Here is a 14,705-nt window from a genome sequence, read left to right on the forward strand (position 1 = left end):
ACTTCCAACTTCAACCAATGGTTTTTCCACTCAAAATCTGTTTCCAAGTTTTTCCTTTTTCCAGGTAGTTTCAATCAACACTTGATATAATGTGGCAATCAACATCTTTGGTGTAGCAGCTTCTTTCAGTATTTTTTTCTATGTTGGATCCCTTATGTCCATCCAGATTCTGTTGAAGTGATTGAATAACAATTCTGAGTTGTAAAAACTTAACGAAATTGACCTTGGATAATCCAAATCTTTTTTTGTAGTTGATTGAATGACAATAGAAATCCATCATAGTACACATGTAAAAAATGAATGAGGCCACTTTGGAACCAGGACTTAAAGGTGTTGTCATTAAACTCTTGAGGTAAGGTGGGGTTATTCCAAATAGGGGTGCCTGGTGATATTGGTTCTTTCAACCTCATGAATTTGTGTACATTTTCCGAAATACAAATGGAATTGAGAATCATTTGGATTGTATTTTTTCTTCAATGCCTTGGACCCGAAGTCATGAATATACAGTATTTTAGATAATATGGTATTCCATTTGTGGCTTCAATACTTACAATACATTTTTTCACAAAAGGTGTGTAAAAGCTCACACAAAATTACAAAGGTGTGTAAACGGCGTTTACATGTTTTTACCCTCCCCTACACCACTGGATGCCATACTAGACACGTTTTACACGTTTGATCAATTGAGGGAGAAATAAGAAATGAGTTGACTGTTTCTCTCATTTTAGTTTTCAATTGCAAATGCTTCGTTACGTTGTGCCCTATGGAACATGGTCCTAAATCTCCCTGGAAAATGGATTTAAAAAAGCATTGTTCCTCTTCTTTCTAAGTAGCTCATCCTTGCTGGATAAGTTGGGAGCTGAACAGAATGACACGCAATGACATGTGTTTGGAGGAAAAATAGAGGTCTGGTTGTGTGTGTGGTGGTGAACACCTGGTGAGGACTAGTCTAAACTCACAGGATTAGAGTGTGTGTTAATCCAATCATAATGCCACAACTCAGTTGGGCTCCTCTCTCTCTTTGTGTGTTTCCAGGATCTTATGAGATCTCTCTGTCCCGTTTATTACCCCTTTCTACAGTCAGGGACGAGGTGTTTGCAAATGTGTGTGCTTGTGTGTGGCTGTGTGCGTGCGTAGGTGTGGACATGCATTTACACATTTGTGTGCATGTGTTTGCTTAAATGTGCGCATGTGTGTAACACACCTCTGAACTGCCTCACCTCTACTAACCTCCAGTGAAGTGAATTCATCTCAATAAAGAGAGAGATTGATTTCGGTCCATGTGTATCTCTTAATGCCTTCTCCATTAGATCAGCCTCTGCCACGTCATGGTTGTCACAGCAAATCAACTCTGCTGCTGCCTCTCACTGCTGTTGTTTAATCGAGAGATCTCCCGCCTAGCTTTGTCGCCCGGCAACCAGACAGGGTGCATTCAGGAACCTCAGGAAACAGACTCCAATACAGAAAACAGGCAACTCAGGCAGAAAACAGACTCAGGAAGCGGGATTCATGACAGTACCCCCCCGTCCGACAAACGCCACCGGGCGGACTACCCGGAGCGCCAGGATGGAGGCGGTAGAAGTCACGAAGGAGGTCAGCATCAAGGATCTGACGCCGAGGAATCCAACTCCTCTCCTCAGGACCATACCCCTCCCAGTCCACGAGATACTGGAAACCCCGACCCCGCCGTCTGGAATCCATGATGCGGCGCACCGTGTAGACAGGACCACCTCCGATCATCCGAGGAGGAGGAGGAGGAGGCGGAGGGGGTAGCAGAGGACTGAGGAGCACAGGCTTGAGGCAGGAGACATGAAAGGTGGGGTGGACTCTGAGCGTTCTAGGCAACTTGAGTCGAACCACAACAGGATGAATCACTCTCTCCACCACAAACGGACCAATGAACTTCGGTGATCATATGGTCGGTGGGGAGGAAGTGACAGAGCCTTTTGCTTACTGAACACTTCACCCAAATCGTGATATGTTTCAGGAACCAGGGACAAATCTGGGGGGGTAGAATCAATGACCTGACTGGGAACAGAATGGGAACAGGCAGTCTTAACCTGTTGGGGCTAGGGGGCAGTATTTGCACGGCCGGATAAAAAACGTACCCGATTTAAACTGGTTACTACTCTTGCCCAGAAACGAGAATATGCATATAATTAGTAGATTTGGATAGAAAACACTCTAAAGTTTCTAAAACTGTTTGAATGGTGTCTGTGAGTATAACAGAACTCATATGGCAGGCCAAAACCTGAGAAGATTCCATACAGGAAGTGCCCTGTCTGACAATTTGTTGTCCTTCTGTTGCATCTCTATCGAAAATACAGCATCTGTGCTGTAACATGACATTTTCTAAGGCTTCCATTGGCTCTCTAAAGCCGCCAGAAAGTGGAATGGGGTGTCTGCTGTCTCTGGGCAAAGAACAGCAACAGAGTTTGTGAGTGGTCAGCCTAGGGACAGTGAGACTGAGATGCGCATTCACGAGACTACTCCATTTCTTTCTTTCAGCCTTTGAATGAATACAACGTTGCCCGGTTGGAATATTATCGATATTTTACGAGAAAAATAGCATAAAAAATGATTTTAATGATCGTTTGACATGCTTCTAAGTACGGTAATGCGCTATAACGTCATTTTATGCTGCAAGAGCTCTGATAGGTTGGAGGACGTCCTCCGGAAGTTGTCATAATTACTGTGTAAGTCTATGGAAGGGGGGTGAGAACCATGAGCCTCCTTGGTTTTGTATTGAAGTTTTGTATTGTACCCAGAGGAGGACGGAAGCTAGCTGTCCTCCGGACAGACCTTCATTTCAAAATAGTGTGTTTTAATCAATTATCTGGTGATGTGATTATATTTAGTACAGTTTTATATAACAATGATAACTTTATAATATTTAATTATTTGTTTTTTAAATATAATTCACTGAGGAGGATGGTCCTCCCCTTCCTCCTCTGATGAGCCTCCACTGCTCTAAGTTAATATCAATCTATCGCTATATTGATCCGTGGTGCTGTGGGACCAATATTGATGTGGTTTTACGGGGTGGAAGACATGTAAGGGACAGATGGTATACTCTTTAAGTATAAAATGATACATTTTACTGATAGTTAGTGATGTATAGTATTGATACGGAGGCTGATGTTTGGGATGGTATATCAATGTTTGTCACTGATCCACCCTCGTTCATCGATAAAGTTGTAATGTGTTGAAGAACACTGTCGTGACTGGCATTCTCGGTTGAGGTTGTGGTTGTTCATTTCCCTCAGTACCATTCTATCCTAATAGCTTGTCTTTATTGTATCCATTGAAGTCATGAGCTTGAAATGTTCTAGACACGGACCACACAGGATGTCAAGTTGAAGCACCTTGTTTACAACCTACTATTATTTTCAATCATAATCTTCAACATCATTAGAAACTACAGTATAACTGATCTGTTTACTCCATCAAACAGTTGGACCGTGATACAATCCGATCGCGCTTTGTCTGCTATGCGGCATGTAAAGGCAATGTTTCCACGTTCGCGGAGACCGCATTTATGGTAATCACTGCATATGTCGGCTCAATCAGAAATTACCTTTAAATGGTGCATAGCAGACAATGCGCGATCGGATTGAATCCCAGCCTTCCCCAGTACACTGGTCCTATTCCTTTGACTGTAGTGGGAACAGACAGACAGAGTCAAGAGAGACACAGACCCCATGGATAATGTTTTGGTTATTATTAGCAGGTCTAGCAGTCAGATTCACCAGAGGACTTTGATAACCCAATTACTGTGTTTAATTAAGTGATTTACTCAGCAATAAGCCGGTTGATTAAACAATTATAGCTGGGCTATCTGGAGAGGGGGACCTGCTGATGAGCTGCAGGTGTGAAGGAGGGAATGAAAGCGTGAGGGAAAAACTCTGCAGACAATGGGAAAATAATATTTCATACAGTATTGTGCCTGGCAGAATCGTGTGTGTGTGTGTGTGTGTGTGTGTGTGTTCTGCTCCTGTGGTACATTCCTTTTCTAATTGAGTGATGATATAAACACCTCTTAGATAGTGGCAGCCATAGCTTATTTAACCTCTGATCACTTACATTACCTCGATTACCTTGACTCACACACAGGGCCGGCTCCAGGCATAAGCAACATAAGCGGTCGCTTAGACCAAAAAAAATAGAAAAAAAATGTTACGTTAAGCAGGTGCAATTTTGAAATTTGGTTGTGCATCAGCAGTTTTTATCTAGTTTTTTTCTTATGTCAGTCAATGACAGTCCTTCAATTATCCATGTCAGCTAACAATTTTTAGATTGGTAGTTAGTCTAGTCAGCATGCAGGGCACGTGCCCAGGAGCCCTGATCTCTAGGGAGCCTGTATTGACTTTGTTATTCTCACTCAGCTGCAGTGCCTTCAGAAAGTATTCATACCCCTTGACTTATTCCACATTTTGTGTTACAGCCCGAATTCAAAATTGGTTAAATAAAATTTAAAAAATACACAAGAGAGATAGTGCCGGGCCGGGATCACTAATGTGGTGAAAATGATGGGGTGAGAAATAAATGTGTGGGATTGTGGTTCCTTTTCCTCTCTCGCTGTGGAACACTGGAGCTGGCTTGAGTTTCAGCTGTACAGTATGAGGCTCATTTGGTGTTAGACTTTGGAAGTGTAAGTCAGAAGAAATCCAAATGCTCCTATCTCAAAAGTGTTGAATGATCTATGCCAACAATGGCAAACAGTTCATCTATCCTTCACTCTCTCTCTGGCTCCAGTATCCAACATTTAATTCCATTTCAGTCCAGCTTGAATGTTCACCATTGAATGTTCACCATGTTAGACACGTTGTTACACAGAAGAATGTTCTGGACAAAGTATTTGAATTCGAACCCATTCTGATTCTATGGTTCCGGATTAGTTAGTGTTCCGGTCGCATCATTGGTCCACTATCTCTCTGTATCTCTCCGTTGTTCTCTCAACACTTTCCTCATTACCGCAGTGTCCTCATCAAGGCCAGGAAATGTAAAATAATTTACTAATCTCAAGGAAAGTGTTAAATCCGGATTATTCACGCATGGCTGATTCTCCTACAGCAATTTGTCTGTCTAGGCCTCTCCCTCCTATTTCAAGGCTAAGTGATAAGTTCAACTTAATTGCAAATGTCTTTGTTTTCTCTTATCATAGGTTTCCTGTGCTTGTAGAGAACTTTTCTGACAATAGCTGTAGAGGGCTTTTGTACAATAGCTGAAATTCCTCTAAATATTTTTCTTTATCCATGATTTTCATTTGGAGTGCCAAACTCACAACCTGTTGTGATGTCATAATGCACATAAACAGAATTGTTCATGCGTTTTTTTCTTCTTCTTTCTACTCCATTTCTCTTCCCGATTATGCATTTTTTTTCGATAGGGACATTGTCAATCATTCTGGATGTGTTTCTCTGGTCCCACCATTCACACACACACACACACACACACACACACACACACACACACACACACACACACACACACACACACACACACACACACACACACACACACATACAAGAGTGCTCAATGGAGCTTGAGAACCCAATGGTGCTTTCAGCACAAGGCTCATTTGTCAATCATATAAGTGGCTCAAACCCAGTGGTATTTACACTGGTACGGGTACTGGCATGGCTGCTTTGGTCTGATAATGAACCCTCATAGAGATGGTCTCCATATTTCATATCATGAATGTATCTGAATGGGGTACCCCTGCATACAATAAACAGTGTTTGTGGGTAGATAAGAGCAAGTTATAATAACGTTCAGTAATAAACCATTTAAAAGTAATGAACAAACCGTTCACTATTTATTCATTATTGCTTTATTGTTAGTAAGCTAGTTATTCACGCATGCATAAACAACTTGTAAATTCTGTATTAATGATTCAAAGGATAATTCATGAGATGTTTAATATAGGTCCTTATAAACCATTTACTAATCATCACTAATCACTGGCAAGTGTCTTCACTGACATTGTCAACCTCTCCCTGACTGAGTCTGTAATACCTACGTTTCAAACAGACCACCACAGTCCTTGTGCCCAAGAAAGCAAAGGTAACCTGCCTAAATGACTACCGCCCCGTAGCACTCACGTCGGTAGCCAGGAAGTGCTTTGAAAGGCTGGTCTCACATCAACACCATCATGCCGGAAACCCTAGACCCACTCCAATTCGCATACCACCCCAACATATCCACAGATGACGCAATCTCAATCGCACTCCACAGTGCCCTTTCCCACCTGGACAAAAGGAACACCTATGTGAGAATGCTCCCTCAATGTTAGCAAGATAAAGGAGCGGATCGTGGACTATAGGAAAAGGAGGACCGAACAGGCCCTCATTAACATCAATGGAGCAGAAGTGGAGCAGGTCGAGAGTTTTCAAGTTCCTTGGTGTCCACCTCACCAACGAACTATCATGGTCCAAACACACCAAGACAGTTGTGAAGAGGGCACAACAACACATTTTCCCCCTCAGAAAGATTTGGCATGGGTCCCCAGATCCTCAAAAAGTTCTACAGCTGCACCATCGAGAGCATCCTGACCAGTTGCATTAGCGCCTGGTTTGGCAACTGCTCGGCATCTGACCATAAGGCGCTACAGAGGGTAGTGCATATGGCCCAGTACATCACTGGGGTCAAGCTTCCTGCCATCCAGGACCTATATACTAGGCGGCGTCAGAGGAAGGCCCAAAAAATGGTCAAAGACTCCAGTCACCCAAGTCATAGACTGTTCTCTCTGCTACCGCACAGCAAGAGGTACCGGAGCACCAAGTCTAGGACCAAAAGGCTCCTTAACAGCTTCTACCTGCAAGCCGTAAGACTGCTGAACAATTAATCAAATAGCCACCCAGACTATTTACATTGCTGCTACTCGATGTTTATTATTAATGCATAGTCACTTTACAAATTACCTCGACTAACCTGTACCCCTGCACATTGTCCCGGTACCCCTGTATATAGCCTCGTTATTGTTATGTAATTTTCTTGTGTTACTTTTTCATAAAAATGTTTACTTTTGTTTATTTAGTAAATATTTTCTTAATTCTATTTCCTTGATCTGTATTGTTGGTGTCACGTCCTGACCAGTATAAGGGGTTATTTGTTACTGTAGTTTGGTCAGGACATGGCAGGGGTGTGTTTGTTTTGTGTTGTCGGGGTTTTTGGGTAGTGTTCTATGTTTTGTATTTCTATGTTCTATTTTCTAGTTTTTCTATTTCTACATCTAGTTTATTGTTTTGACCTTCAATTGGAGGCAGCTGTTCCTCGTTGCCTCTAATTGAAGGTCCTATTTAGTAGGGGTGTTTTTCTATGGGTTTTGTGGGTAGTTGTTTCCTGTTTAGTGTTTGTTGCACCTGACAGGACTGTTTCTCGTCGATGTTTGTTGTTTTGTTAAGTGTTTACGTTTTCCTTCATTAAAGAAGATGAGTATTCACGTACCCGCTGCATTTTGGTCTAATTCCTACGACGACCGTGACAGAACTACACACCACAAACGGACCAAGCAGCCGAGGAAGGAGCAGCAGCAGAGCTCTGTGGAGTCATGGACATAGGAAGAGATTCTGGATGGGGCAGGACCTTGGCACCAGGCTGGGGAGTACCGGCGCCCTAAGGAGGAGCTGGAGGCAGCCAAGGTGGAGCGGCGCTATTATGAGGCATTATACGCACCGAGAGGCAAGTGCGAGAGGCAGCACACGGGTAGTTTGGCTGGGCCTAGGGTAAGCTCTAAGCCAACTTCCCGTGTTTATTATGGGGAGCGTTTGGCAGTGAGAGCACCGGTGTATGCGGAAGTGCGCACGATCTCGCCCATGCGCACGCACAGTCCGGTGCGAGCGATCCCAGCTCCTCGCAAGTACCGCGCTAGAGTGGGCATCCAGTCGGGTAGGAGTATGCCTGCACAGCACATCTGGCCACCAGTGCGCCTCCTAGGCCCAGGCTACCCTACGCCTGCTCTACGCACGGCAGCCATCAGGCCTCTGCACAGCCCAGTTTGCCCTGTGCCAGCACTACGCTCGTGCAGGGATACTGTTACCATCCAGCCAGGACGGGTTGTGCAGACGGTGCGCTCCAGACCACCGGTGCCTACTCATGGTCCAGTACGTCCTGTTCCCGCTCCTCGCACTAGCCTTGAGGTGCATGTTTCCAGTCTGGCGCCTCCAAAGCCAGCACCACGCACCAGGCCTCCAGTGCGTCAGCCCAGTCCAGTACGTCCTGTTCCTGCTCCTCGCACTAGCCTTGGGGTGCATGTCTCCAGTCTGGTACCTCCAGTACCAGCCCCACGCACTAGGCCTCCAGTGCCTCAGCCCAGTCCAGTTCGTCCTGCTCCTCGCACTAGCCCTGTGGTGCGTGTCCCTAGTCTGGCACCTCCAAAGCCAGTCCCACGCATCAGGCCTTCAGTGCGCAGTACCCGTCCAGAGCTTCCGATGACAGTTCCCCATCCAGAGCTTCCGGCAACATTTCCCCGTCCAGAGCTTCCGGCGACATTTCCCCGTCCTGAGCTTCCGGTGACAGTTCCCCGTCCAGAGCTTCCGGTGACAGTTCCACCGTCCAGAGCTTCCGGTGACAGTTCCCCGTCCAGAGCTTCCGGCGACAGTGCCCCGTCCAGAGCTTCCGGCGACAGTGCCCTGTCTAGAGACGGCCCACAGTCCGGAGCCGGCAGAGACGGCCCACAGTCCGGAACCGACAGAGACGGCCCACAGTCCGGAACCGACAGAGACGGCCCACAGTCCGGAACCGACAGAGACGGCCCACAGTCCGGAACCGACAGAGACGGCCCACAGTCCGGAACCGACAGAGACGGCCCACAGTCCGGAACCGACTGAGACGGCCCACAGTCCGGAACCGACAGAGACGGCCCACAGTCCGGAACCGCCAGAGACGCCCTACAGTCTGGAACCGGCGCAGCCAGAATCGCCCTACAGTCCGGAACCGCCGCAGCCAGAGTCGCCCTACAGTCCGGAACCGGCGCAGCCAGAATTGCCCTACAGTCCGGAACCGGCGCAGCCAGAGTCGCCCTACAGTCCGGAACCGGCGCAGCCAGAGTCGCCCTACAGTCCGGAACCGGCGCAGCCAGAGTCGCCCTACAGTCCGGAACCGGCGCAGCCAGAGTCACCCTACAGTCCGGAGCTCCCAGAGTCGCCCTCCAGTCCGGAGCCTCCAGCGACGCGCATCAGCCCGAGGTCTCCAGCGACGCGCATCAGCCCGAGGTCTTCAGCGATGCGCCTTAGTTCAGAGACTTTGGGAGGGGTAAAATATAATAAACAGTTAGTGGGGGTGGACAGGTTAGGTTGGGGAGTAAGGCCGGAGCCTGAGCCACCTCCATAGTAGGAGGTTGGGGAGGGGGGGGTGTAGCACAAGAACTACATTATTTTTGTGTTTTTGTTTAAGGTGCATCCAGGGTCTGCACCTTTGGGGGGGGGGGGGGTACTGTCACGTCCTGACCAGTATAAGGTGTTATTTGTTATTGTAGTTTGGTCAGGACGTGGCAGGGGTGTGTTTGTTTTGTGTTGTCTGGGTTTTTGGGTAGTGTTCTATGTTTTGTATTTCTATGTTCTATTTTCTAGTTTTCTATGTCTAGTTTATTGTTTTGACCTCTAATTGAAGGTCCTATTTAGCAGGGGTGTTTTTCTATGGGTTTTGTGGGTAGTTGTTTCCTGTTTAGTGTTTGTTGCACCTGACAGGACTGTTTCTCGTCGATGTTTGTTGTTTTGTTAAGTGTTTACGTTTTCCTTCATTAAAGAAGATGAGTATTCACGTACCCGCTGCATTTTGGTCTAATTCCTACGACGACCGTGACAGTTGGTTAGGGGCTTGTAAGTAAGGTCTACACCTGTTGTATTTGACGCATGTAACAAATAACATTTGATTTTATTTAAATATTTATAAATGTTTTGAGTGACCATTGTAATTTCTCACAAAAAGATTCCATCAGTACCTGATGCTCCTTCAGGTGTCAAAATGAACATATCAAGGGTTAGAGAATAAGCACACAGCACAGAGGATGTTTAAGGAAATATATTGAACATTTCACTTGCTGAACATTTCAAGTACAGTGCTACCTCTGAGTCTTGGGCTTTTCTTAACTCATTTCAATCCCATATTCCCTTTTCTCAAATCTGGACTTTGAGGCTAGAAGTACTGCTGATTTTCATTCTTAATTAAGTGCATTTCTTGAATTTTTCGAGTGCCTTCACTAATTCAACGTGGTCCTTCGAGACAGATAATCAAGGATTGATTTCAGACCTGGGACACCAGTTGAGTAGACTCTCTGGCCAACCAGTGATATCAATCAATTAATCAATTACCTACCAGGTGGTAGAAGAAGAAGAAGAAAAAACAGTAGAAAAAACAGTAGGACACTCCAGACCTCCAGGCTGATTCTTTGTGACATTTGCGGGCAAAAATGCTTGATTTTGCTATGGAGATTCTGACATTTTGCATGGCAATACGCAATTATTTTATCCAATTTGTCGCGAAAATGCGCTGACGAGGGAAAGCGTTTGTTTAAGTGTGGCTTGATTGAACTATATTATACGGTAAATTTGCAGTGATTGGTTGAAATTGCGAGCCCTCTTTTTGTACTGTGGTGATGGGTCCGTTTTATGTGATAATGTTGCGATGATTTGATTGTTTTGTGCCGTGACTGGTCAAATTTGCAAGCCCTCGCATAATATGCAGGGAATGGTTGATTTTGCAAAACAAATTGCAATCGCAGAATCGCAGAATCCTGGAGGGACTGATGTACTGTAGTTAGTCTATAGAACCTCCTGGGATACACAGAGAACATCATACTTCAGCCTCAATCTCATTACCTTCCCTTCAACCGGTCTTCCAATGTCTAGCCATGAGAAACGGGCCAAGCTATCTCTTGTAAAAATCTATGTAACTTAATAAGGTGGTTTTAAAAGCACACCATCGGCAACCCCTCCTTTGTCCGCCCTGCCAGATTTCCCCCCCCCCCGTATCGTATTTGTAATTCACTCCCTTACATTATAATCACTCGCCACCTGCCGGCCTTTCTTTAGCTGTTCCACGGGACACCATTAAGTAAGAACTCACTCAAGGAGGATATCGATTCGATGAGGAGTGGTGAAGTGGCTTTTGTGTCTTGACTGAGTTAGAGGAGGGTGGCAGAGAAGAACCACATGTCACAGTTTTTGGACGTGAAAGAGATGTGTTTCTACTGTTTGTAGTAGAAGTGCTGATTCTACAATAGAGAGAGGCGATTGGAAGTGTCCAGTTCACTGCAATGGGGAACAATAACCAGTAAACACTACAGATTGTTAATGAAATACAGGCACTCTCTTGTACTTCCCTTAAGGGAATGACGTAGAGTAACAACAATGGACAACACATTGTACTTTCTGATAGTTTGCAGTACTAGTTCCCCTTGGGGTCGCACGTGAATGGTCAGCGCTTTCTGGATATGTAATGTTCTCAGTGTATATCCATGTCTCATACAGTAGACTTCATTTGTCGTATCCATTTAGTTTCTATGAAAAATAAATAGGAACATTTGTGATGCTGCATTGGGACCTGCATTTCCCATTGGCACACTAAACTCAATGAAGTACTTGAAAAACTGAAAACATAAAAAGGGGTAGGAACCATTCTCGAAAGGAAAGAAACTACTTTCAAGATAACTACTTTTCCCTTTATCTGTGTTCATTCACACATGATATTCTACAATCACACTCATCCTTTTCCAACTACAACCTTGTTCTCTGTTTGTTACAAGTGCAACACAGCTTTGGATTCCTCTCTCCATATATCTCCATATCTCCCATCTCTTCCTGATGACTAATCCAGTAAAACAAAGACTCCGAAATGCATCAATGCTTCCGAAATGCTTCAATGCTTCCGAAATCACCCCGTTTCTTTTGGCCATTGTGCTCCCTCCCATCATGCCAGAAGCGCTAATTCAGGGTTCAATTAAGGCGATGATGAGTTTGGTTAATGATGTACAAACAGCTGTTGTGTGTCTTACGTCGTTGTTGTCACAAAACAGCGGACTGGTTCACTGCCAAGGTCGATACAACTCCCAGACAAACAAAGGCTTTAGTGTTTATCACTTATCTGTGTCTGTCGGTCGGTCGGCCATGTCTGTCTGTGTCCTTGTATCTCTCTCTCTTCCTGATTTTTCTCTCTCTCTCTCACTCCTTCCCTCCCCCTCTTTCAGTCTGGCTGTTCACTGTAAATGATGACTGTGCAGAAGACGGTGAATTGACCTCTGACCTCTCTCCTGTGTCCTGTCCCAGGTTGTCCTATCGATACTGAGGACAATGAAGACCCCCCTATGGGCCCTTTTGCTGCTGTGTCTCTGTGTTCCGGGACACTGTAGTGACTGCCAGGAGGACTGCATGGCCTGTAGCCACATCCTACCCCAGGAGATCAACTTTAACACACTGGTGAGGGTCTCTAAAGCAACCTACAACGCCTACCCTCCATCCGTCTATCACTCTATTCTTCTACACTGAACAAAAATATAAACGCAACGTGTAAAGTGTTTGTCCCATGTTCCATGAGCTGAAATAAAATATCCCAGAAATGTTCCATACGCACGAAAAGCTTATTTCTCTCAAATTATGTGCACACATTTGTTTACATCTCTGTTACTGAGCATTTCTCCTTTTGCCAAAATAATCAATCCACCCGACAGGTGTGGCATATCAAGAATCTGATTAAACAGCATGATCATTACACAGGTGCACCTTGTGCTGGGGACAATAAAAGGCCACTCTAAAATGTGTCGTTTTGTCATGCCGACTGCAGGAATGTCCACCTGAGCTGTTGCCAGAGATTTGAACGTTCATTTCGCTACCATAAGGTGCCTTCAACGTCATTTTAGAGAATTTGGTAGTACATCCAACCGGCCTCACAACCGCAGACCACAAGTATGGCGTAGTGTGGGCCTGCAGTTTGCTAATGTCAACATTGTGAACAGAGTGCCCCATGGTGGCGGTGTGGTTATGGTATGGGCAGGCATAAGCTACGGACAACGAACACAATTGCATTTTATCGATGGCAATTTGAATGCACAGAAATAACGTGAGGAGATCCTGAGGCACATTGTGAGGCCCATTTTTTTAAGGTATCTGTGACCAACATATGCATATCTGTATTCCCAGTCATGAGAAATCCATAGATTAGGGCCTATTGAATTTATTTAAATTGACTGATTTCCTCATACGAACTGAAACTGAGTAAAATATTTGAAATTGTTGCGTTTATATTTTGGTTCAGTATATGTCTCTATTCCTCTTATCTGTCTATGCCTACCCCTGCCTCAGTCACATAACGCCCGAAGAGATCAACTTCAACACAGATTAAATCCCCTGTTGTCCATCTCTCTGTCATAATCTAGATCTGGTTATGACACCTGTACCATGTCAGATGTAGAGTTGAATTGTATTCAATTTTGAGTTTGCGTTTCAATATTACACTTTATATACATCACATAAGACTGAAATAAAACAAAACCGTTTAACATAGGAACACCGGATTTTTGTTTTTTTTATATACACTATATATAATGTTTATTAATTATGAAATTATTACTAATATTAACGTTCCACCCATGAGGCCTCTAGAGGGCGCTTTTGGTCACTCGACTGCAGGAAAGGGGTACTATCTCTGTGTTTATTTCATAAAAATAACTCAAAATATATCTGTGATAATTTATTTCCCTGAGGCTCCTTGTGCTATTAAAATGCTCAGTCTGATCGTGTGGGAGTGTTGATACAAATGTAAAATATTTACATACACAACCCTGATTGGGGGATAGGATCGCCTAGACTCTAGAGCCTACCTGTTTACCCCTTCAAAGTAGTAAGATACAAATGGTCATTGGTCAGAATAATCACATCAGATTGTGATGTCATGATGTGGGCCAAAAACTCCATTCCACCTGAACAGGCTGAAATTCCACGTGTTTTTTCAAAAATTTAAATAAACTCTTACACTAAAAGGGAATTATCATTTTCACAACTTCTGAGTGTTATTTCCGACCTCATAGTGTGGAAATATAAAAAAAACAGGAAAAGCACTGCCCCTTTAATAGGTTGTTTGTCTGTGGGGTGATAGAGCTAATTCACTCAGGAGATGCTCCTTTGGCTTTAAACAGCTCTGGTGATTCAGTTAACTTAGAGCGTAGGCTAATTATGCACACACAATAAACAGCAGCTGGTTGGCCCACTGCCGCCGCCTGGAGAGATTGACGATGTCACAAATAGAGCGCTCGCCGTCGTCGAAGAGATAGAGATTGGGACCCCCCCCATAGAGAAACACGCATGCACATGCACACAGACACACCTACCATCTCCCTCACTCCCTGCACCCCTGCATCCATCACTCTCTGCCCTCATCCTTCTCTAAAACGACCCTTCCCTCACCACAGTCGTTCTCCCCACCCTCTATTTCCTATATTGTTGACGATATCTGACTCTTAGCATTATGCCTTCCCGGCATCTGGCTTTTAATTTGCGCTGGCTAATTGATTCCTGAGGATAGAAGTGAGTGTTCTGCCCTCTCTCAAGTCTCTCCATCTCACTGCTGGAGGTGCACCACCAACGCACCACCACACCCCCTCTCTTTGCGCACCCCCGACCCCCTCTCTTTGTCTAGTGGCTTCAGTGTATTCTGCTACGTTTTTTCCTATGTAAGTAAGTAGCCTTGGCTTGTACAAGCCGGAACGGCTC

At 44.8% G+C, this 14,705-nt stretch overlaps 1 protein-coding gene across 4 annotated transcripts in view; it reads left to right on the top strand.

Moving 5' to 3' along the window:
• pnoca (prepronociceptin a) overlaps positions 1 to 14,705 on the top strand; it is a 54,512-nt gene that overhangs the window by 36,798 nt on the left and 3,009 nt on the right. For all 4 annotated transcript variants that reach the window (XM_029713904.1, XM_029713903.1, XM_029713905.1 and 1 more), the window contains one exon: positions 12,267 to 12,416. In XM_029713904.1, coding sequence (XP_029569764.1) covers positions 12,291 to 12,416 — 126 coding nt within the window. In that variant the 5' untranslated portion in view covers positions 12,267 to 12,290. The remainder of the gene's footprint in view (positions 1 to 12,266; positions 12,417 to 14,705) is intronic.

Source organism: Salmo trutta, chromosome 25 (genome assembly GCF_901001165.1).
Source record: "Salmo trutta chromosome 25, fSalTru1.1, whole genome shotgun sequence".
Taxonomy (NCBI): Eukaryota; Metazoa; Chordata; class Actinopteri; order Salmoniformes; family Salmonidae; genus Salmo; species Salmo trutta.